Here is a 22,007-nt window from a genome sequence, read left to right on the forward strand (position 1 = left end):
GTATTACTCGGTTCTAGATAACACGACTATATCTGGGTCTTATTAGAGAGAGTCTCGCTTTGGCCATCTAGAATCTTCTTGTCTTCAATCCACAATCTTTTCTCTCTGAAACACACATGAAACATTCACTCTCCTCGGTATAATGGGTGCATAGGGTGCTCGTAGCTGATGTTGCCTGAGATAGAGCCCTATGGTCCTCTGGGCAGTTCACCTGGATTTACACAGTGCCGTAACACGCACCATATTAGATTATCTGCCTTTTACCAATAGTTGTGCTAATCCCATTAGTAAACGTCTACAAGTTGAATAGAAAGATTACCATGAAGCTTGCTCGCCCCGCTAAAGAAGACTCTGTTGATCTACTGGAGACTCAGAACTGGTGTGCTCATCGTTGATCAATTTTCTTCGTAAGGTTCGTAATATGTTTGGCCAATATTACATACACTGATAACAGGTGTGAAGCTTTCATGATGAATGTTGGATAGAGAAGAACCTGAGTCATGCATAAATAGTTTTGGTTTCCTGTTGAAGTTGAAATTAGATATAGTATAGAGAAACTCGAACCCCGGACGGCCAAGTGTAAGGCCACTTCAATCACCAACAATGAAGAACTTCCATAGACAAGCGGTCAGGTTTTAATGCCCTTTGGCAGTCTTCTGCTTGCTAGCACCAGCTTTCATATGAAACAAGAACATGAAGTACACGATACTAGTCATCTTGCTATATATGCATTGACTAACATGCTGAAAGACTAACTGTCGGAGACAACTATGAAGAGTTTAAGCTGCAATTTGATTTATTCTGGCCCAGTAGCAGGGAACAACGTGAAAATTCACGGGTGCTGAGAAGCCCATAGAGGTCTTGGAGAAGACAGTGGAAGAGCTTTGTCAAAGACTACCCGAAGAGCTCGTCTGGTCCATGGACGACGCCCAGAGAGTAGCACATATGAATTTATCATTCCATGAAAAAGGTTGCCGTAAGTTTCAAAACTGTATGAAATACTCAGTTATGAAGGGATAAGTTGCTTGATCGGACTGATAATCTCTTCAAAGATACGCGGGGTAATCCATAAGCTTAAATGTCCTTGGGAATGCATTTGGCAATTTAGCCATTGCATCTAATTACATGTACTTTGGTCGAGATGAATTAGATTGAAGATGCAGATGGAAGATGCAGATGGAAGATATGAGACAACTATAATTTCAAATTCTAGGAGAGTACCATTCGCATCCCCAGGATCCCCTAAAATCTGACCCCGTGCACCTTGATGGCCATGCACCTTGATAGACACCCCTCAGCTCCCTCAAAATTCCACCATTTATATGAGGCCTTTTTGTAAAGTTGAGTATGTATTATAGAGAATGTGGTAGATAAGGTGGTTGTATTTTCCATCAAGGTTCACCACCATCCAAGGAGCTGATTGGTATAAGCCTCTTACTTCGCAGTCGCATCACCAAACCCCGGCTCATTTCCACGAGTAATAGCACTTGATGGTGGAACAGAAGCGGAGAAGACTGGCTGTTGATTATGGAAACTGGGGAAATCACGCAGATATATGAGCGAGCGTCAAGTATATAATGATGAACGCATTCCCTTGAGATGCGAGAAAAATTCTTCATCATTCCTGGCCTCAGCAACCTACTCCACAAGATCCGCTTTCTTCACAGATATTTTCTGAAGTTTTCTCCTTCTGCAGCACGATGAGCCAGTAAGGACTGATGAAGAAGAGTATCACATGTTCTGGTCATATTTCTATGCGAACTTGGACGCTGAACTGTCATTTTCCTTCAACATGAGCACGCAAAATGTAAACCAGACAGCGCGGACAGCATGGACATCATGAGCACCGAGCGTATTGCACTGCCTTCACTCCGTCATTTCTGCATCATGCGATTAAAATTCTTTATGCGGTCCTCTCAGCAACAAGCCTATCACGATGGAGGGCTGATGGTCTCCCCTGTGGCGCCAAATCAGGTCTTGAGACACGGCATCTTGTGCTCCTGCGCTGGCCTACTTCTATTCGCAGGCACAAATCTGTCCAACACTTTGCCGACAGCTGTTCAATCCTGTCTACGTCTAACCTCAGAGTGAAGGAGCTTCTGTTTGAATCTCTCGGTCCTGATTCCCCCAGCATCCGAGACCCGGGTCATGTCGGGTGAGGCGATTTGTACAACCATGTAGCACTCCGTGGCCGCATGACTCTTCAGCCGGGAACCATCCCGGAAGCAGGCCCCTTTTCCAGTATCTTAGTCTCCCTGCGATCCTTTCTTGTCGCTTGTGGCTGCTGACATCCGATAATCACCGGCCAGCGCGTGGGGGAGAGGCAACCCATCATCTCCGCGCCTTGTTCTGTCACATTTTCATTTTTTTCCCGCCATGGCCGCTTAAAATGCAGTATTCTGCCTAGCCAAGACTAGGTATTCGACTTTTTTCGCCACATGTCACAGCTTCATGCGTGCTTTTACGACAACAGAGAGCAGAGGTATACCTGTGATCCCAACGCCTGGATCAATATGTGCCTTTTACTACATGTAGCTACCATAACGCATGACGATTCTGCATACATGTTCACGTATTGATAGGGAGATGCTGCATCCATCATCAGCAGATTCTTCATAGGTACGTTGGTAACACAGTGTTATCTTCTTCCTTCTCGGGAGGGCGTTCGTCCTCGTGATAGTACAGTGACTACCATAAGGCCAAAGCTTTCCTCAGCCGCATATTTCCCTCACCATTTCTTGCCCCCAAGTGACAAGTTTCTCCACAATTTGCAGCAAGGAAGCTATAGTCGGGCACCATTTCAAACGCACAGATTTTCTTCAGGCTTTTGTTTTTGGTTCTCTCCGTCAGTTACTGTACCTGCGTATGATATCCATGTCCATGTAATACACAAGATCCTTAAGGTGATATCCTATGTTAATATTTGAAACCAAGTTTATTGAAAGCAAGAGCCAAAGAGATGTAATTTTCAACACGACATGGGAGCAAGTATTCATTACTTGCTTGCAGCCACGATAACTGGCGCCAGCATCACATCCCTGACTAGACAGCCATACATATTGCTCCATCATCGACACCCATCCACACCAATTGTTACAGTATATGCTTTATAGTATAGCGTGGGAGTACCCCTGCAGTTACTTTTCGTGGGACATGTGTTCAACGCCCGGTGATGACTTCTCATTCTGGCCTCGGGTAACCTCCATTCCACCCCCAACCAATGAAGCTGACGCATGACTATGAAACATTATTAACGGTATTTCAGCTGGACAAGTTGAAGAGGGGTATTGACGAATGTCAGTCGAGAATTCATGGTGATTGTTGGCCGTTTTCCAAGGATCTACTCCGGCTTGCAGGCGCCAAGATGTCACCGCATGGGGGCTTCGTTAACAAAGCTGTTCAGTGCATGATATGGTGCATGGGGATTCACAAGTGGATACTATATGACAATTGACGCTCTTTTCATAGAGCATCCGTTTGGATATAAAAGGATCGAGTGTCGCCTGCTTTTTGATCTTGTCTCATCCATCAATCGCATCAACCACACTCAAGCAACAAGAACAACCTTTGGCTACCTTCAAAGACTTTCAGTCCCTCAAATCAACACCTTCAAGATGTCTCCCTGGTGAGTCTTCTGAGGACCATTCTTCCAACACTTGCTCAATTTCCTCCTCGCTTTACCTTCAGCGTTCCACTACCCGATCTATGATACCTTCTTTCTCATCACCAAGCAAGGCACTTGTTAGAAATGTCACTGACAACTTTCTTTCAATAGCCAGTGCAACTCCTGCGGATGCAAGGACAACTGCGACAGTTGCCAATGCTCCACCTGCGGCGTAAGTCCAGATTCTGCCGCCTGCTTTAGGCATTAAGAAACTTTTCGACCGGAAAACTAACACATGGGGACATGTAGCACTAAATCACCGTGTTCTCTTTCCTTCGCTGGATCTATACTCTCTCGGAATGACAGCTTGAGGGCTCGGATGTGCTTAAGAAGACGCCATGGGAAGGGCAAGGCATTTGGGCAAACGGACCTCCATCATGTGGGATATAGCAGAATAGGAATTTGAAGATTTTGCCCTAACACACATATAATTTGCTTGTGACTTTTGTGCTTTTTGAATGAGTTGCATGTGGACCGATGGCCCGTGTTGATATGCCTTTCCATGCAATAATGTCCGACAGATGCATGTCATGCAGCAGCGCAGACAGAAGACGGCTGGACCAGTTGGTGCTCCATGCATAGAGCTTGGTCAGGCATGAAGGAGGAAAATTCTTAGCATTGCTTCTAGCTTGTGAAAGAGACATCAAGAAGAAATAATCATGCCAAGAATACTGCGCAGATGCGTGTATAGTTTCGTACAAAAGGAGGAGCAAAAGTAAACGGCAAAAATAGATGCCCACTATCAGAGTCGAACTGATCACCTTGTCATGTCAAGTATTTACTAGTGACACGCTATACCGCTTAGCCAAGCGGGCGTCGAGCTATTTATAGCTGATCGTTGCGTTTTACAGTATATGAGCCCTTGAAATATGCAAACCCAAAACTATTTGATTCAGATTTATCGATTTTCGCGGCGAGATCATCCATACAAGATGAATGGCTTTAGAGGATTTTGACGCAATGGTGGTCTTCAAAAAGCCGCTATCGAGGTGATACGCCCCTTTAGTCATTGGTAGAATTGTTTGTGCTATTACTGCTATAAAAGAGGAGCGTTCCGCAATAGCTGATCTTGACCTTGGTGTAAGTAAAGTAAACTCTATTCATATTATTGATTATATGTCTAGAGTCTCTTAGATAAAATATATTACCTCTTGTGTAGGGTAATGCGGTACATTACAATGTTCTGGGTCGAGATGGATGCTATCGCCGACAACCAACCGCGAATTGCCGCTATCCATTTGCAGGCTCCCGGCCCGACCAAAATATAGATCGGCTATAGTAAATCTTGTCTCCGAGTACGCTGCACACCGAAGTATTTTGCTACAAGATTTTGGGCACACTCATACGCTTCAGAAATTGGCGCAATAAAGGCCAAATATATGAAAGAATTGAATCAATCTGCGCTTTCCATCACACTTGAGCATGCAGAACACCGACCTGTGCCATCGAAGGTTTCGTTAAGTTGCGACTCAAGTTATCGGCATTTGCGGGCTAAGCAAATCCCGAGAAGTCAGGGTAAGTTGACTTCGTTTTGTGGGCTGGAAACCTCGGCATCTATAATGGAATCCAGTCTCGTGGTAATGCTAATCGGCTATATGTATTCCATATGGTCAAGTGATGACGCAAATGCCGGTAAAAATACTAAAACAGGTTAGGGTACGGAGTATTAGAAGATGAAGATGAGAACTGTTCGTAGGTAAGGGGGAATCGGCAATTCCCCTGTTCTAGTGCATCAGGTACGGGAGATTGCTTCAATCAAGATTAATGTGATCTCTGCTTGCAGTGTGTGAGATGCTGCACATTTATTCGGTACGTTCCCTAACAATGTCATTGGCCATCAATAAGTCAGATCAAGCTCTCGTGTGCCCCTTTGAACACGAAGTTGGTGGGGTTGTACGATAAGCATAAATACTATCATTCGGAAACCGGAATACAGTCAATGGCTTGCCTCAGATGGCGACCGATGCTACATGAAACACATATACGTTGTCCATCTTCCTGTCTCGTGTATGCTAAACAGCAATTCTGACGCCTTACCTACCTAAGAAAGGCATCACTCGACTTTGAGGATCTGCCAAATGCATGACGATATATAGTCTGGTTCTAGAGATCCTCATATATCGGTTCTTCATAGCAATCAGAACATCGCAGTAAGAGTGGAAATAGTTTCTGTTGGTTGAAGTGAGTAGACCTACTATTATTTATAAAACCGTGTATGGGAGATATTCCGTGGGAGATAGTCACACTCATTGATTGCATGCGCATTATAACGCCAGTTCAAGTCGGGAAGCTCGAAACCCCATAATGAAAACTGATATGAATCACCTACCTTCCTTTTTCCCTACGGATAGTTACGGCGGAGGTTCGGCATGAGACGACGTCCCAGGGCGTATTGTGGCATCATTTTAGATCTCGAGGCAAGTCGAGATCAACGACAACTTACAAAGCTCGGTAATTGCTTCCTCTTTCCATTCCCGATTTTATGCCCGAAATTAAATGCGAATAGTTGGTACTATTCTGTGGGCAACTCAATAGAAGCCCATCTCAGGAAAATGCTTCCGACGGCTCTCTCATAACAACAACTGCTTTTTGCTTTGCCCAGCAGCTTTGCCCAGAGAATTGTAAAATGCCGGCATAGTGGAAGAGGCCGGTGTTGGAATGGCGGGGATTGGTAATATTTCCTCCAACCATGACCGACGGCTTCTCCATTTACGCTGCGACATCAGCATGTTTAGCGTGAATTGCCCGGGAATTCTTCCTCGTATGAAAGCCATTGTTTGTGAAGCTACACACTATGTCTGGGGCTATTGCGGAGCCGATTTTGCCGATATAGACACAGCTAGTGCGCGGAATAGGTGAATGGTGATAGGCTCAATTTGGCAAAACAGTCTTTGTAATGAACACAAATATGCCCGACGGGCAATTTACCATCCTGAATGGGAGATCTGGAGGATCTGAGCTTCAGGAATCATGAGCCGAGGGCGAGATGTGTTGATTGGACGAGCGCCGTTCGACATACCAAATCTGTACAAGACTAACCTGGGGGTGGATTCTATAGCGGCCGCCTTTCCCGTCTTGTGGCTATTGGTACTTTGTGCTTGAAGTTCTGAATTGATTAAACGCCCATCGAGGGCGATGTCAGGGATTCCCCGCGTCGAAACTCCATTATGAAAGTCATGTTCCGGCAGTTTTGTGGAGTTTAGTCCGGGGAGAGATGTTCGGAGTGAAATTTACAATCGTCAAACTTCCCTTTCAGCGGTTAACTGCTTGAACGTGATATGTTCCGCGTGATAACCGACGGGCTTATAGCCTCATGACCTGGAGTATAAATACAGAAGAGGATGTAACACAAGAATCACCAACTTGTCTGGAGAGAGCAGCTCTTTCTTGAGTCTTCATAGCAGCTCAGCTTGTTCCTCGGCAAAGGGACAAGTTCTTCACAATGGGCCTCCCTCGAGCTTTGGTTACGGCACTCGCCTACGGGTCAATCGCTCACGCGACCTACGATGTCTTTGACTATGTAGATCCTCTGATTGGAACAAGCAATGGAGGTAAATATCTATGCACGGCTGAGTGACATTCATGGGCAAAAAGAGAAGCAGAATTAACAATGCACATAGGACACGTCTTTGCTGGCGCAACTCTTCCATTTGGTCTTGCCAAGGCGGTTGCTGATTCTGTGAATGACAACGCTGGTGGTTATGCCTCAGATGGTGGTCCAAGTCAGCTCATCATCCTCCAAAATTGCAATTTCTAGCATCTCTGGAATATTGTAACTGATCATGACCCTCTAGTCACTGGCTTCTCTCACATGCATGACAGCGGAACGGGTGGTGTAAGCGATTTCCCCAATGGAGAATGAGGCAGTATCAGACACTAACACTCCCAAGGGAGCTTCTCTTGGAAACTTTCCATTGTTCCCTCAGAGCGGCTGCTCTGGTGGAAACCTTGACAACTGCTACTTCACCAAATCAGACCGCCAGTCTCTGCCGATTAACAGCTCCATTGAGGCGCATCCTGGATACTTTTCGGTTACTCTCAATACCTCTATTAAGGCGGAGATGACTGTATCGAACAAGACGGCATTGTACCGCTTCACCTTTCCCGATCAGCCTGTGCCTATGAAAGGTGGCGACGCAACTGGGGACAACGCGATCCCATATGAGCCGGTAATCCTGGCCGACTTGACGGATCTCTCCGACTCTCGGAGTAAGGGAAGCGTTTCTGTCGATCCTCACAGCGGAAGAATTACTGGTTCAGGCACATTCAATCCGTCCTTCGGAGTTGGCACGTACACTCTGTACTTCTGTACCGATTTCCAAGGAGCCAGCATCAAGAACACCGGAGTCTTCCAGAACAACCGAGCCGGTACCAACTTCAAGCAACTCAACACCGAAACTGCCACTGTTACCGGCCCTCCCGTACCTGGTGGCGCATTCGTCCAGTTCAACAAGCCCAGCAATAACCAGATCATAGCCAGAGTTGGTTTGTCGTTTATCAGTGTGAACCAGGCATGCAGCAATGCGCAGTCTGAGATCCCCAGGTTTGACTTCCAGGGAACTCAGGCAACTGCTGAGGATGCATGGCGACAGAAGCTGGGAGTTGTGCAGGTTGACACCACGGGAGTGAGCACAGACATTCTGACCACCTTCTATTCGGGACTGTATCGCTCCATGATCTCACCTCAGGACTATACGGGAGAGAACCCTCTGTGGAAGAGCAGTGAGCCTTGTAAGTTTTATGTTCAAGATTATCTCTTTCAACGGATGTTTCATAAAATTATTTGACACTGACTGTCATAGACTATGACTCGTTCTACTGCATCTGGGATTCATTCCGCAGTATTCATCCGCTGCTTACCATTGTCGACCCATATAGCCAAACACAGATGGTTCGCGCGCTCATTGACATTTACCGCCACGAAGGAAAGCTTCCGGATTGCCGCATGACGTTCTGCAAGGGCTGGACACAAGGTGGTAGCAATGCTGATATTGTGCTTGTGGACGCATACTTGAAGGGCCTTCACAAAGGTGTTGATTGGCAGACTGGATATGAAGCCTTAATCTCGGATGCTGAAGGTATGTTTCACAGCTGTCGCCTTTCCATTATATCTACAAGTATGATGCTGACATTTTGCTAGATGAGCCGGTAAACTGGGGTATCGAGGGACGTGGTGGATTGACCAGCTGGAAGACGCTTGGCTATATTCCCACCGACGACTTTGATCCCAACGGTAAGATTCTCGAAATATTGTAGTATCCATGTTCGTATGAAGGAGTACTTACAAGGAACTAGGTGTTGGTACATTCTCGCGATCCATCTCCCGAACAGTCGAATATGCCTACAACGACTTTTGCATCGCCGAGATGGCCGAGTCTCTGAACAAGAAGGCCGATGCCGAGAAGTATCTCAAGCGGTCCAAGAACTGGAAGAACATGTGGAACCCGAACCAAAACTCGTACATCTATATCACCAACCCCGACGGTTCTACCGGCTATGTCGACAGTGGCTTTTACGGCTTCCTACAGCCTAGATATCTGAACGGCACGTTTGGCTATCAGGATGCTATGATGTGCACTCCCATGTTCCGATTTGACGATTGTTATCTGGTACCTACTGGCCACGAGGTAAGACTTCTTCTATATATCTTCCGTGATGATGCATACAGCGACTTAAAAATCTTGTCTTCTTTCTTCATACTTACCAAATATATCTATCATAGACCTATGAGGGCAGCAGCTGGCTCTACACTTTCTTCGCCCCCCACGACATGGCCGACCTCATCACCACTCTTGGTGGCCCAGACACTTTCGTCAAGCGTCTCCAGTTCCTCCACAACACTCCCAACCTACTCTACTTTGGTGACGAACAGGCCTTCCTTCTCGTCTTCCTGTTCCACTATGCTGGTCGCCCGGGCTTGTCTTCGTACTTTGCCCACCACTACATCCCCTCGCAGTTCAACTCCGGTGTAAATGGTATCCCCGGTAACGACGATTCCGGTGCCATGGGTGCTTTTAGCACTCTGACCATGATGGGCTTGTGGCCAATGGGAGGACAGAATGTCTATCTCATCCTGCCACCCTTCTTCCCCGAGATCAGCATCAAGAATGGACTGACGGGCAAGACGGCGACAGTGAAGAACATCAACTTTGATGGAGGTTACGAGAATATTTACATCCAGAGTGCTAAGCTCAACGGCAAGCCGTATACAAAGAACTGGATCACACATGACTTCTTTGCCAATGGAGGCGTGCTGGAGCTGACGCTGGGCAAGAATGAGAGCAGCTGGGGAACAGGCTCTGCCAGTCTGCCACCCAGCTTGGATCTAGACATCTAGACTTAGAAGATGAGCAAATTTTAGTTTCCATAACTACGTTGGTAGAATGAAAGAAGAAATTTCACAATATTGTGCACAAGCGCTATTGAGTATGATCTTTTTTTCTCCAAGTCGTTCATCAAACATGATGAGCGTCTTTCCTATCGATATTAAAATTCTAAGCTAGAGTCGAGTATCATTGGTATAATAATTTTAACATGAAGCATCTTCACAACCTCCTACTCAATTACAATATTCTGCCCTAAGCTTCTCATAGGTAGTCTTCCCACCAACCCTTGGAGCCCACCAGAAGCTCTCATCACATCCTTTGCATCTTCAGCAAAGGCCATCCTCACCCTCCCCACGCGTTCCCATGTCCCTCTCCCAGTCTTTTCCACTACCAACAGCATCACCATAGTCTCTTCAACAAACCACAATACACTCATTTGCTCTCCTTGTCCATGTCGCATCAGGTAGCTTTTGAGGCTTCCTATGCACTCTTCGCCTCCAAGACAAGCGGTTTCTGTGCCACTTCCGCGGCTCATTCGAACGTCGACACTGAGACCGCTGAATTGCCAGCCATCAGAGTGCGGCTTCGCTTTGACCTTATCCAGTACCAACGGATCCTTGACATGGAGGGCATATTTTCCAGGTCGGAATCGCGGAGGGCCGGCAGCAGAGCTCAGCTGTCCTCCAAAGTCGTATATCACGGAGCCATCAGGCGCTAATACTGCCATCTCAGGCGAGTATGTCCACTTGACAGATGATGGTTCATTTCTCGTCAGCCGCGCGGCGGCAACATAATGATGGGTAAGTATCTTTTTGCCCTTCAGCTTCATCTCGGGATCATTCGAAGCGAGTGTGACAGACGAGAAGAGCTCCACGGGACCGGACCATCCTGCCCACGACCAGCTCGGCAAATGATTCCTCCTCCTGGCCTGTGTGCCAACTTTGTGGTGCCAGAAGCACGTCGATAAGGCGAAAAGATGTCTCGTTCTCGGCATTCCATTGTTTTCTTCTGTGGGTTCAGAGGCCAGAGGTGCCCATATGGGGATTCCCACCAAATTGCTCAGTTTCCCCCTTCCAAGGGTGCTCTCTAGATCTCGCCACACTCCTAGGCTCGCATCCAGAGAATCTTCGTCCCGACTCAGGTTTCTCTTTGTATATTTCACAATATGTTGATCGACTTCTCGGAACACACTCAGCGTGCTCGCCTCGCCCATCTTTTGTGGCAGCTTCTTCCACTGTTCCCAGCTACCGTCCATATATGACACCCCGTTGAACAAGCCCGGACGCACGAAATCGTACATGCGCTTCTCTTCGGCGTCATGGTAGAATTCAAACGGCAAGTCCAGCGCCTCGGGGCAGGTCATGCCGTCGCACTCCCAGTACATCTGCTGTTCTGTGAAGACGAGGCGTCGTCGAGAGAGAAGTCCTTCCTGATAAGTCCATCCTCTAGTGTACCACGTCGAGCGCTCAATCTGAAGGCGAGGGTCCTGGAGGCTGGAAACAAGGGTGATGTTGGAAGTGGTGAATTTGTATTTCGGCTGAGCAGGTCTTGACGTTGATCCAACGCCAGGAAGGCCGTGCATGGCATTCTCGCCAGCGGCGGCAATGATGGTAAAGGCGGCTCCTCCGTATATCTCATCCATCCGCTGAATATGCTCCCTTTTCTCCTGTGGCCTATCATCGCTCGTACAGAAGCGATCCACCCACAGATATCGAAAGCCAAGCTCAGTCACCACAGAAGCTGCATCTCGTACAACTTGTGGCCAGCTGCCATCAACATTTGCATCGCCCCAGACATAGCTCAGCGCCACATAGTCATCACGCAGTGATCTTTCAACCACCTGTGCGCGTGACTGGGCACAGTCTATGAGTCGGAAGCCCTGAATTTCCTTCCTCACCGGCTTTTGTGAACATCGTCCCTCGTGATGGGTGTCGCAAAAATGAAGCCACTCTCGCACAATGTTCATGTCTGCGCTTCTGTCAATCTCCCGTCCCCAGATCCCTCTCTGCGTCCAAGAGGCATCGTCAGGTAGGCGGAATGATGGTGATGGCAGCGGAGATGCCGTTCCATCAGGGACTGTCAGCTTTCTCTCGACGCCCGGCCTCCCCCTAGCCATGTCTACCAGCATCTCGGGCCGTGTCCGGAGCAGCATGCCCGATTCTCGGAACCATTCGGGGTCCACATCGGGATCCTGGCCGCTGCCCTTCGTCTTGGAGATGACGGAGAAAAACGCTGGGCTGAGGCCCTTGGCTCGGCCCTTGGCCGGATGGTCCTGATTGTGCATCTTGGCCGAGTCAATGAAGTAATTCGTGTCGCGTGTCGATAGTGCTACCAGGTTATACTCTCCAGGATCCTGACTGGGCACATGAATTTCCCAAAAGAGCTTACACATGGGACAAGTCGCGGCCCAGCGGTTCTCCTCCAGGTACCGAAGCCGAGATACAAAATGCTCTCTTGTCTCGAAATCTCCTGCAGCTCCTGCGCCATCTGCCGGCCTGGCGAAAGTGGCGTCGACTTCGTCCATGGTTTCTTCAATCTCTGCCGCCAGACGTGCACATGATTCACAAAGAGCCGGGTCTCGATTTACACCCAGCGACGACGGAGGCCGTGAGTTGGGTCGCGAACCCGATGCCGCGTCAGAATGAGCCGACGGACTGCGGCTCTTTTGCCCGCTCAAACGGCGAATGAGCGATGAGCGCCGTGACCCGGACTCGCTGGCTCCGGGTGATGAGTCGACGGTTAGGTGCTGGATCATGTTTCGCAGGGGGTTCTTTGACCGGCGACGCCCCGGCGAGGGCTGGTCAGCAGCGCCGGCAGATGCTCCGGGGTCCAGGTAGTCAGCCATGATGCATTTCCGGGGCTCCGCGTTCTCGTATGGAGTGCTTGATGTTGTGAGATTTGACGGCTGCTATCAGTATCGTCGTGATGTTCACGCTGCGTCAAAAGGGGGAGAGGGACGCATGTGTGTTTTATGTTTATCTGCTGCGTTGTTTGACGGCCTGGCGCCAAACCGCCTGACCCCAGGCGGCTGGAGATTTGAATGACTTGAAAGGAGCGAATGAGTTGAATGGCTTCAAGCAGGCCGGCAGGGGAAGAAAAGGGTCCGTAAATCTAGCGAGGGGTTTCAGACCGTCTAAAGTGGTGGGTTCCAGGTTTTTAATGAGGCGGTAATACAGAGTTTACGCTCCCGTTTCGCGAACCAGGAAGCTTTAGAGCAGCTGAAGGACGGGCTGCCCATGTGATGAGAAGAGTTAATTATGAGGGGCTGGTTGATGAAGTACCAAGAGGAGCGTGAAATGTATGTAGATAGATGCATGTGGCCTATATATATGCTACATGTATCGTCCTATGCTAGGGAGGTAGTACCGCCTCATAATATTTTGAGAAACTCTGAGCCAAACAAACAAACCTAAACCATCAATGCACACACACATGCTTGTACACAATGTAGGTAGCTTCTCATCGACACTGTGCCACTGTGCCACTAACAATCGCAGCAAAGAAAAAAAAAAGAGAAATAAAAAACCCCACAACCCCCCTCTCTTGCAGGTGGAGTTTGCCTCATTTACTCTATTAATAACCGCAATCTTGCTGAGCCGCCCAGCGAAATCACATATTGATCCCATAGCCATTGAGGCGCAGACCCTTCAAAAAAGAGCTGACCAAAAGTAACCCTGGCAAGCCGCATTTCCCTGGCCAGATTGGGTGGAGAAAAGGAGGCAAGCCGCTGAGATTGCAGATGATTTACGCCGCGATGGATCCCCCCTCATGGCCTCATGCATCAATGCACAGCTCCAATGCAAGATTCTGTGAAAGGCAGAAGCTAGTCCGGGCTTCGGCTTTTCACCCAGCAAACGCCGTCTAGCGGTCCATCGTGTCGTATCTTGATCTCTGTGATTGGCGCCGGCTACCGACCCTGACGGCACGCGACCAGACAGCCATGCAATAGCGAGCTACTAGCATTTCTCAGGCGGCTAGCACATGTTTGAAACAGGGAATCGGCCATGAAAGTGGCCCTAGAGTCGGCTGTCGTGAGATTCCGACAGTTGTGCTCACCGTCTGTGAGTCGGACTCTGATCCTCCTGGTCGGGCCATCCCTTGATCAACCCCATTCCACACATGGCATGCTCACGGCACTAAGATATTCAGCTCCTGTCCATGTTGCGATCCAGTCCTCACCGCTTGAGTGCTTCTCTGTCTTTCTCTCTCAGCCTCGTTACCGCGGGCGCTGCCTCAAGCTCCGCTCCGCTCGTCTCAGCTCAGCTCACGATACCTAGGCACAGAGACGAAACTACGGAGTAGGTGCATGCAGAAGGGATACGGCAAGATCCGCAGCACGTTTGTGACCCAAAAAAAAGCCCGAGCCCAGTAAATCCATCCTTGATTCTTTGTCTTTGCATGCAGCTACTTGATCCATACTCCATACTTGGGATAGAATATGCATGGATCGTTCTATTGATGATCTAGAAATCCTTCACGAAAATAGAACTCAAATACTAAGCCACCTTTTTTTGCTTGAGCTACACAATGACGACCCATCTTACTTACTTATACTAACAGCTGGATGCCCGCTTCTCTCCACTCATCCCAAGGACGCACTGACATGTATTGCTCCGTAAAGCCGGACCACGACTTTTGCGATGGTGTTCACAAGACCGGAGGCGGAGCGCAAGTGTAAGCCCACACAATATATTGAAGACAGGGCATATTTCGTACGAAGCACATGGGCTTGTACCAGGCTTTACATGTATAGTGATCCTAAGGCGAAGCACCAGCAAGATCCATGCTAACCCGGGCTATGCAGATATTCTCAAGAGGCTAATTATGGCGAGATGCCATTTTTAGGTCGCTCAAGTCAAGGGCGCCACGATAGCCATGTTCTTGCATGGAGGCATATGCAGGATTCTGATGCCCAAGCAGCGAGGCATTACTCTGTACTTACAATATAAAAAAGGCTTGCCATGAATTGTTTTGCCCTTCATACACCCAGTTCACGCTTTGAGTACAATTAGAAATAGTATATTTACTTTGACCCATCTCATCTCCGTATTCCAGGCTCATATTCGATAGACAGATGGCAATTTTTGCTAATTGCAGGGTAGACCAAATGGACGAGAACATGAGCCATTGATCAAATGTTTCTCACACAAGAGCGCCCAATTTATGAGAGAAGAATAGAATCCAAGAATGAAAGAATATTTGTTCGTGAAACGGGCTTATAAGACCTAGCTTACAACTTTGACTATGCAATTCGTTGTTGATCGCATGTTACGTGGAAGGAATACCGTAAAGTGATAGTATTATCTTTACACTGTGTTGAATTTTGCACGAACGCTTATCAACAGCGTTGAAATCTTTTATTTTCTTCAATATAGAAACACTTAATATTTGCTATAACTAGATATGTGGTAATTGATGCATTAATAAAGGCTGTGAGTGACTATGTCGCCATTTTGTTTCAAATGCCGACGCAGCCTTGTCAATTGTCAATGTCCGACTTCCTAGGAAGTCGCTCTGCTTCAATACTTGTCAGCATTTACACAGGTACTAGTTTTATAAAGCAAACACATATTCTCATAGATGAAGTCAATTTGTTAAAAATTGTTGACTATTCTTGATCAGATCTACGGGTGCTTAATCCACGGCTGTTCCATGCTACCCCGTGATGACACAACGGGTAATACTTTGCAATGGATACGCTGAAGTCCTCCACAGGTGTCTGGCGATCGTGTGGCCAAGAAATAGACAATCAGAATGTTTCCCATGAACTAAGACGGCGGCCCCTCAGGCATTTTCAGATGCGCAGTCCAAAATGCCTTGATTTTTCCATCCTCAAAAAGGAGATAATGGCAAGCCTTGATCATGTCGGGCTGCTCGGGCGGCCCCAACTTCCAGTGCACAATACCTAGGTTTTGCGTGACAGCAATATACCCTTCGTCGTCATGCGTCATGTAAAACCCGGGGAGTTTATTCCGTTCCTTTTGGATAGTCGCATTCACATTATCCCTGCCGCGAATGATGGAATGTTCGCCGGAATATTCGCGAGGTTGAAACCAGGTGACATCTTCGTGATAGAGCGGCTCCATTGTCTTGCTGCGGGTCGCAGCATCGGGTTCTCCAAACACCTTTTCGATATGTGTGTTCATCACCTTGCGTATCTTTTCCGGGTCTTCGAGCGGCGAGGTCGAGATCGATATAGTAGGCTGTTGCTGGGACGCCATTGTGAGCCAAGTGTAGTGTCGTTATAAAAAAGTAAGTATCAGCTGGGCCTTAGTAGATAGATTAACAAAGTAGGCAACATCGATGCTATTTATCTCAGTTCCAGTGCATCTCTGCCTTTGGAATCATCGGATCTTAGTGCTGACCGACGTGGGGTTGGATGCCACTTGACATCTGATTTTACCTTTCTTTCTATCTTAACGAGCCATCGAGACATGTAGCGGTCTCTTGTCATGCATTACTAAGAGAGTTGATCTTGGCATAGATTTGGAAGATATTCGAATCGGGCTAGGGCCTTAGATGACTAGACCACACGTCCAATTGGCATTCGTCACTTCACAACTATGGGCTGCTATTGATGTGCTTATCCGCTGATAGAAAATGGCTTAATAAATGCTTGATAAGAATTATTACTTCCACACCATATATTTATGCATCTGGGGATATCTGTAGTTACGCGACGATTTATTCATTCTTCGTAGCAGTTGAATATCTTGTTGCGGCTCTCACTGCCCGATGACGACATGATTTCGGGGTTGGTTGGTGGCCTTCGGCCGAAACCAGACTCAACTCTTGTATGCATTTACTGTAGGAGATTTCGCGGGAATCGTAACTTCGGAGCACTGTGTTTGCGGCCGAATTCATTTGGCTCTTCCGAAAAAGTTTCGGACTTAGCTATGTCATGGTTGGATCATTATGTAGGATATATGAGTATAAAAAACATGCATGCCATGTCGACTCTCAAAATAGATAGCTCGAGACCATCGTTCAATCGTCAAAACCAGTTTCAATGTCTCCAACAACCAAGACTGTCAGTATTCCCAACATTGCTTGGGAGACTGCTGCCGATATCCATTTTCCGCCCAATTTTGACAACAACAAAAAGTATCCTGCGGTCGTGAGCGCTCACCCCATTGGTTCATGCAAGGAGCAAACCTCGGGCAACATCTACGGGAAAGCATTGGCGGAAGCAGGCTTTGTGGTTGTCGCTTTTGACGCGTCCTTCCAAGGTGCCTCTGGCGGCGAGCCTCGCTTTATTGAGGACCCAGAGTTCCGTGTCTCCGACTTCCGCTTCGTCGTCGACTATATTCAGACGCTTGATTATGTCGACGCTGATCGAATTGGAGTTCTTGGCATCTGCGGTGGAGGCGGCTATGCCATCAACGCGGCCATGACGGATTATCGGTTGAAATGCTGCGTTGGCATCACGCCTGTCAACTTTGGTCGTCTCTCCCGCGAGGCGTTTGGAAATTACGACCCAGCTGATGCTCTCGAAAAGATGACTAAACAACGGACTATTGAAGCTCAAGGTGGTGAACGCCTCGTTATCAACTTACTGCCGCCAACAGTCGAAGAAGCGAAGAAGATTACTACCGATATTGACGTCTGCGAAGCCACTGAATACTACAAGTCTGACCGCGGCCAAGCACCCAATGGTTGTACTAGTGGCTTATATTCGTTCAATAGTGCTGCTCTTGCGTGGGATGCCTTCAACCATGCAGAGGTACTCATGACCCGGCCTCTAATGGTCGTGGCTGGCGAGAAACCAGGTGGTTTCGGGGCATACCGTGATGCCCAAGAGATTTATGGCCGGGCAGGTTCCAAGGAAAAGAAGATAGTGGTATTGCCTGGGATTTCGCACTACATGCTTTACGACAAACCCGAGGCTGTTGATCCCGCGCTGGAACAAGTCATCCCATTCCTTAAGAAGCACCTCATCGAAGCAAATTAGGTACAGCAATATTGTGGTGCTCCTAGGGATCGTAAACCAGACAAAATCTTCAGATAAGAGCGTGTATTAGTTGGCGGCATCTGCTGATTTTTCTCATTACCAAAAAGAATTCGTCCTAAGATATCTACTGATTGAATAACAATACATATCAAAATTTGAAGCAGCATCAGACTCTCTATCTGCTCGGGGTCTTGCGTGATCCACTACTTGCAGCGATTGGAATTTATGTTTGGTTCACTCAATCACCATTGGCGTTTGTGAGCTGAGTTATTACAATCGGCAACTCCTATTTCTTTGCTGGAGTCGCCTCAAGTACAATAGTCAAACTCACACCGAAGCTTCAATCCTGTAATGTTTATAGAGGTCCTAGAAAATAGACTGCCCAGATACTTCTAAATCCATCGCCGACGATTTTAGTGGTCTTCGGTGAAGTGAACGCCGCTTCTGAGACATGCCGCGAAGGCGGGGAACCTGGATCAGTGTCCAACGGACGCAAGGAAAAACGCGTTCTTCCCCTAGATATGTACTGAATACCAGTTGCTGCAATAGACGGTTGTATGATGGAAATCATGATAGCTTCAATGTTCATGTTCTTGTGGGCACAACTCTTTCACCAAGAGCTGTCATGGAACAAACAGTTCGCCCTGTGCTAACTCCGGGCCTTTTCACCCGTAGATTACCCCTCCATCCCTTCCGCAAGTCATTTCCTCACCCATCATTTTCCGCCTTCAATCTCTTTCTATATTCTTTAGTTGGTCAATTCCCTTGCAGAAGACAAATAGCATCTTCAGTATTCCGTCTTCCATCGTTTCTTATTCTTCTTCCTCCGTTGTAGAAGAATGAAGAGTCCAATCAGTGGCGGTCAGTGGCGATCAGCATTCATTGAAGCGGAAGCGATTAGTGACTTCCTGCTCAGAGTGTTATCGCCGAAAACAAAGGGTTCCAAATGCCATCCCCCTTGGCATTCAAAGATGTTCAGTTTGTCTAATATTCTTTCAGTGTAACCGGAAGAAGCCGTGTAACAATTGCCTGGCGCGCAATATATCCGAAAAATGCATGTTCAGTACTCCGCCACCGTAAGTCACCCCCCTCTGCTCAGTTATTCTGAGCCCCCGACGTGGTCATCGCCAATATTCACAAACCTTAACTTTCACACATGTATTTAGGTCCACACCAGCCAGGGCACAACGGCCACTAGTTTCAACAGGTTCAACAACCGAAGTCAGCACAGGCTCAAACCAACCTTTAGAAATTGACATCGAAAGTCCCCCCCAGGACTCTGTCGATCTTGGCTACTCGTTGGTTTCTGGGAACAATTCTTTTGTTGGTTTACAAGAGGTATATAAACTGCGAATAGCGTTTGTCAAGTATTTACTGATTTATGTGAGATTCTCGGAAATGATGAGTTTCAAGACGTCTCAGTCGCTTACAATAATGCCGTCGAATTTGTTCCATCTAAACGAGATACTGAAAGCTTTGTCGCAAAGCTCCCCCCGAGAAGCGTCACTGAAGCACTGGTTGACTTTTTTTTCGATGAGGTGAACTGGCATTACTTTATCCTTGAGCGATTATACTTTAATGATCTGTTTTCACGCTGGCCACCTAAAGAAAGGACAGAGCCCGTCAAGTATCTGAAACCCACACAACTTTCGACGGAGTTACGATATTTCCCCTCCCTACTGTTCCAGGTCATCGCATTGTCACTGCAATTTTTACCGCCTGATTGGGATGTTTTACCTAAGCCATCGTTAAGGGCACTTGCTACTTCACGGACCTATAGCGATCTGGGCGACGAATTGTTACATTTTTTGGGACGACCGGGGTTTGCCATCGCCACAGTCCAAGCGGACTTTCTGAGGTCATCGTGGTTGAAGAACTGTGGGCGAGGTGTTGAATCTTGGCATGCTGTGGGCAATTCTATCAGGTTCGTACGGTCCTTTGAGTTCAATGAAAGAACTTTTATACATTTGTGACAATTCCTAAAGAAAACTCGCAGACAAGCGCAGGAACTTGGGTTACATCGCCAAAGGGAAATATACCAATCAAGCGAAACTAATGTAGAGGAAACGCTAAGTATGTTCTGGTACGAACAACATAAGAAGCGCATATGGATCAACCTCTTTGTGTGGGATAGGTACGTTCATACAGTTTTATTGCCTACCTGGCTTAGATTCATGATCTGACCCCAATAGTTTCATGGCCATGATTCTGGGCCGCCCTCGGATGATTCACATGGACGACTGCGATGTAAAGCCCCCCATGGATTGTAACATACCTGGCGATCCATCCAAGGCTGTACCAATGACGGTCCGCCCCGAAGACAGCCAGAGTATCTCAACGGCTTCGGCGCCTCTTTTTCGATACGCCATGGCGTGTAAAGCACACGAAATGCGAGCCCTCAGAGCGGACCGTCCTCGTCTAAAGGATTACTCGATTGTCAGAACGCTGCACGAAGAAATAATGTCGTTGGTGGAAGCGCTGCCTGCATTTCTGCGACTCAAGAACCCTGACACTACCTGGGATGCAGACTTTCTATACCTTCCACAGCTCCGCCAGGAAGTGCAAGTCATGACAAATTTGTTTCTGATGACATTACACCGGCCTCATATTATTTCTAATCTAGAGAGTCGAAGAGCCGCTTTACAGGCCGCGCTTGAAACACTTGATTGCCAGCAATCTTTCTTTGCGCATGCTAAACAGCATCAATATCAGCTGTTTGGCTTTGCTTTTTACACTGTCGATGCCTCATTTCTAGTCTCCATTATCACCATTCTATTTCCGCCTCAGAGCAATGAGACCAGGCAAAGAATTAGCCATAGCCTCCAGCAAGCGATTGAGAGTCTCATTACTATGAAGACTTCTAATGTGATAGCAGCTTCAGGCTTGGATATAATTCAGCGTTGCTATCAAAGGCTGAAAAGTACTCCCGAACCATCCAACAGCATATCTGACGCGAGGACGCCTTCGTTTGACACCCCGGCGGATGGACTACAAAATCTAATAAAGGACCTCGGCCAACGGGACTTTCACCCACTTGGAGGTCCGCAAACCAACCTTTCTCAATCGAATATAATTTCGGGACTTGCTTCTTCAACTCCCCCCCCTCAGCCAACTCTAGATACCTTGAGTCAAACGTATTGGTTGGATCAGTTGAATGTCATTGATCCACTCATCTATGACCAAGATTTCGGCAATCTGTGGGAGAATATTTATTTTGACTGATCATATGATTGGCTATTAGCACAATTATTTTTATTTAATCTTTGGCGCTGGAGACTTGGTGTCCAGTACCAACAGTTGCTTTCCTTGCCTCCTGTACATTGGATGCTAGCTCGGATGACGGAAAGCATTGCATTACTTCATTCATTTTCAAGTTTCACACTATTTTAAAGTCATCCATCGGTGATGGGCATTATTACCAAAAACCAAATGGTGGATATTTGTGCTTCGAGTGCAGGCAGTGCGGAAATCCATCATAAGCCAATACGGAGTGTCCGCTACAGAGGAGGTTCTCGAAAAAGTCTCATCTGTCGGATATAGATTAACAATTCTCAATCACCTGGTCCGCCTTATACATCTCTACGCAGCTGATTGTCACTCCCAGAAGCGCGGCTGACAAAATGAACCTTTCTTTTGTTTGACTAATCGTACCTATGAGGTTGGAGTTACTGGAGTTAAGTGTTCGGCCGAACGATTTCGGACTTAGTATTCCTCTCCTGCCAACTCGTCGCCATGAGCGTCTATCGGCCGAAGACTTTTCGGCCGAAATGATTTTAAAGTTCAACCTTCCTCTAAGCAGTTCAGAGAGATAAAAAGCAGCAGTAGAAACGTAAAATATGAACTGAATACCCATCTATATCATAACATTTTATCTGAACAACAATTCAAGATCCTTTATCTCTACAGATAGTTAAACCGATTTACACCATGTCCCAATCTCGATCAAGAAAGGCCCCATCAGCCTCGCTGGCCTTCTCTTCAAGCCCACTCAGGCGTCAGGGAAGAGCCGGGCCTCGTTATTGTCCATCCAGGTGGTGGTGTTAAAGAACAGACTGCAGGAACATAT

General features: G+C 47.3%; 6 protein-coding genes and 1 non-coding gene across 7 annotated transcripts; 3 read left to right on the forward strand and 4 right to left on the reverse strand.

Annotated features, from left to right (window-relative positions):
• Nucleotides 1-4,397: 4,397 nt before the first annotated feature.
• Nucleotides 4,398-4,479, reverse strand: V8C40DRAFT_t115. The gene has a single exon. It is a non-coding gene; the product is annotated as a tRNA-Thr (tRNA).
• A 2,582-nt stretch (nt 4,480-7,061) lies between these two features.
• Nucleotides 7,062-10,001, forward strand: V8C40DRAFT_287211 (GH92 family glycosyl hydrolase; the record flags this gene model as incomplete). The annotated part of the gene is made up of 8 exons (XM_083222669.1): nt 7,062-7,215; nt 7,285-7,386; nt 7,459-7,499; nt 7,555-8,395; nt 8,467-8,742; nt 8,805-8,897; nt 8,960-9,291; nt 9,387-10,001. The coding sequence occupies exons 1-8, from the start codon at nt 7,107-7,109 to the stop codon at nt 9,999-10,001; spliced, it is 2,409 nt and encodes an 802-aa protein (XP_083073754.1). The 5' UTR covers nt 7,062-7,106.
• A 192-nt stretch (nt 10,002-10,193) lies between these two features.
• On the reverse strand, nt 10,194-13,273 carry V8C40DRAFT_216508 (heterokaryon incompatibility protein-domain-containing protein). The gene has a single exon (XM_083212170.1). It carries the CDS (start codon nt 12,833-12,835, stop codon nt 10,220-10,222), a length of 2,616 nt encoding a protein of 871 aa, XP_083073755.1. The 5' UTR covers nt 12,836-13,273; the 3' UTR covers nt 10,194-10,219.
• A 5-nt stretch (nt 13,274-13,278) lies between these two features.
• V8C40DRAFT_244357 (uncharacterized protein) lies at nt 13,279-13,634 on the reverse strand. Its single transcript, XM_083215629.1, has one exon. It carries the CDS (start codon nt 13,620-13,622, stop codon nt 13,323-13,325), a length of 300 nt encoding a protein of 99 aa, XP_083073756.1. The 5' UTR covers nt 13,623-13,634; the 3' UTR covers nt 13,279-13,322.
• A 1,974-nt stretch (nt 13,635-15,608) lies between these two features.
• On the reverse strand, nt 15,609-16,424 carry V8C40DRAFT_244363 (uncharacterized protein). Its single transcript, XM_083215630.1, has one exon. It carries the CDS (start codon nt 16,209-16,211, stop codon nt 15,759-15,761), a length of 453 nt encoding a protein of 150 aa, XP_083073757.1. The 5' UTR covers nt 16,212-16,424; the 3' UTR covers nt 15,609-15,758.
• Nucleotides 16,425-16,975: 551 nt separating this feature from the next.
• V8C40DRAFT_287215 (alpha/beta hydrolase) lies at nt 16,976-18,118 on the forward strand. Its single transcript, XM_083222670.1, has one exon. It carries the CDS (start codon nt 17,000-17,002, stop codon nt 17,939-17,941), a length of 942 nt encoding a protein of 313 aa, XP_083073758.1. The 5' UTR covers nt 16,976-16,999; the 3' UTR covers nt 17,942-18,118.
• An 815-nt stretch (nt 18,119-18,933) lies between these two features.
• Nucleotides 18,934-21,323, forward strand: V8C40DRAFT_216562 (fungal specific transcription factor domain-containing protein). The gene is made up of 5 exons (XM_083212171.1): nt 18,934-19,017; nt 19,108-19,279; nt 19,330-19,865; nt 19,938-20,075; nt 20,134-21,323. Exons 1-5 carry the CDS (start codon nt 18,998-19,000, stop codon nt 21,161-21,163), a joined length of 1,896 nt encoding a protein of 631 aa, XP_083073759.1. The 5' UTR covers nt 18,934-18,997; the 3' UTR covers nt 21,164-21,323.
• Nucleotides 21,324-22,007: the final 684 nt, after the last annotated feature.

The sequence above is a fragment of the Trichoderma camerunense genome, assembly GCF_050948025.1.
Source record: "Trichoderma camerunense strain CBS 138272 chromosome Unknown V8C40scaffold_8, whole genome shotgun sequence".
Classification (NCBI taxonomy): domain Eukaryota; kingdom Fungi; phylum Ascomycota; class Sordariomycetes; order Hypocreales; family Hypocreaceae; genus Trichoderma; species Trichoderma camerunense.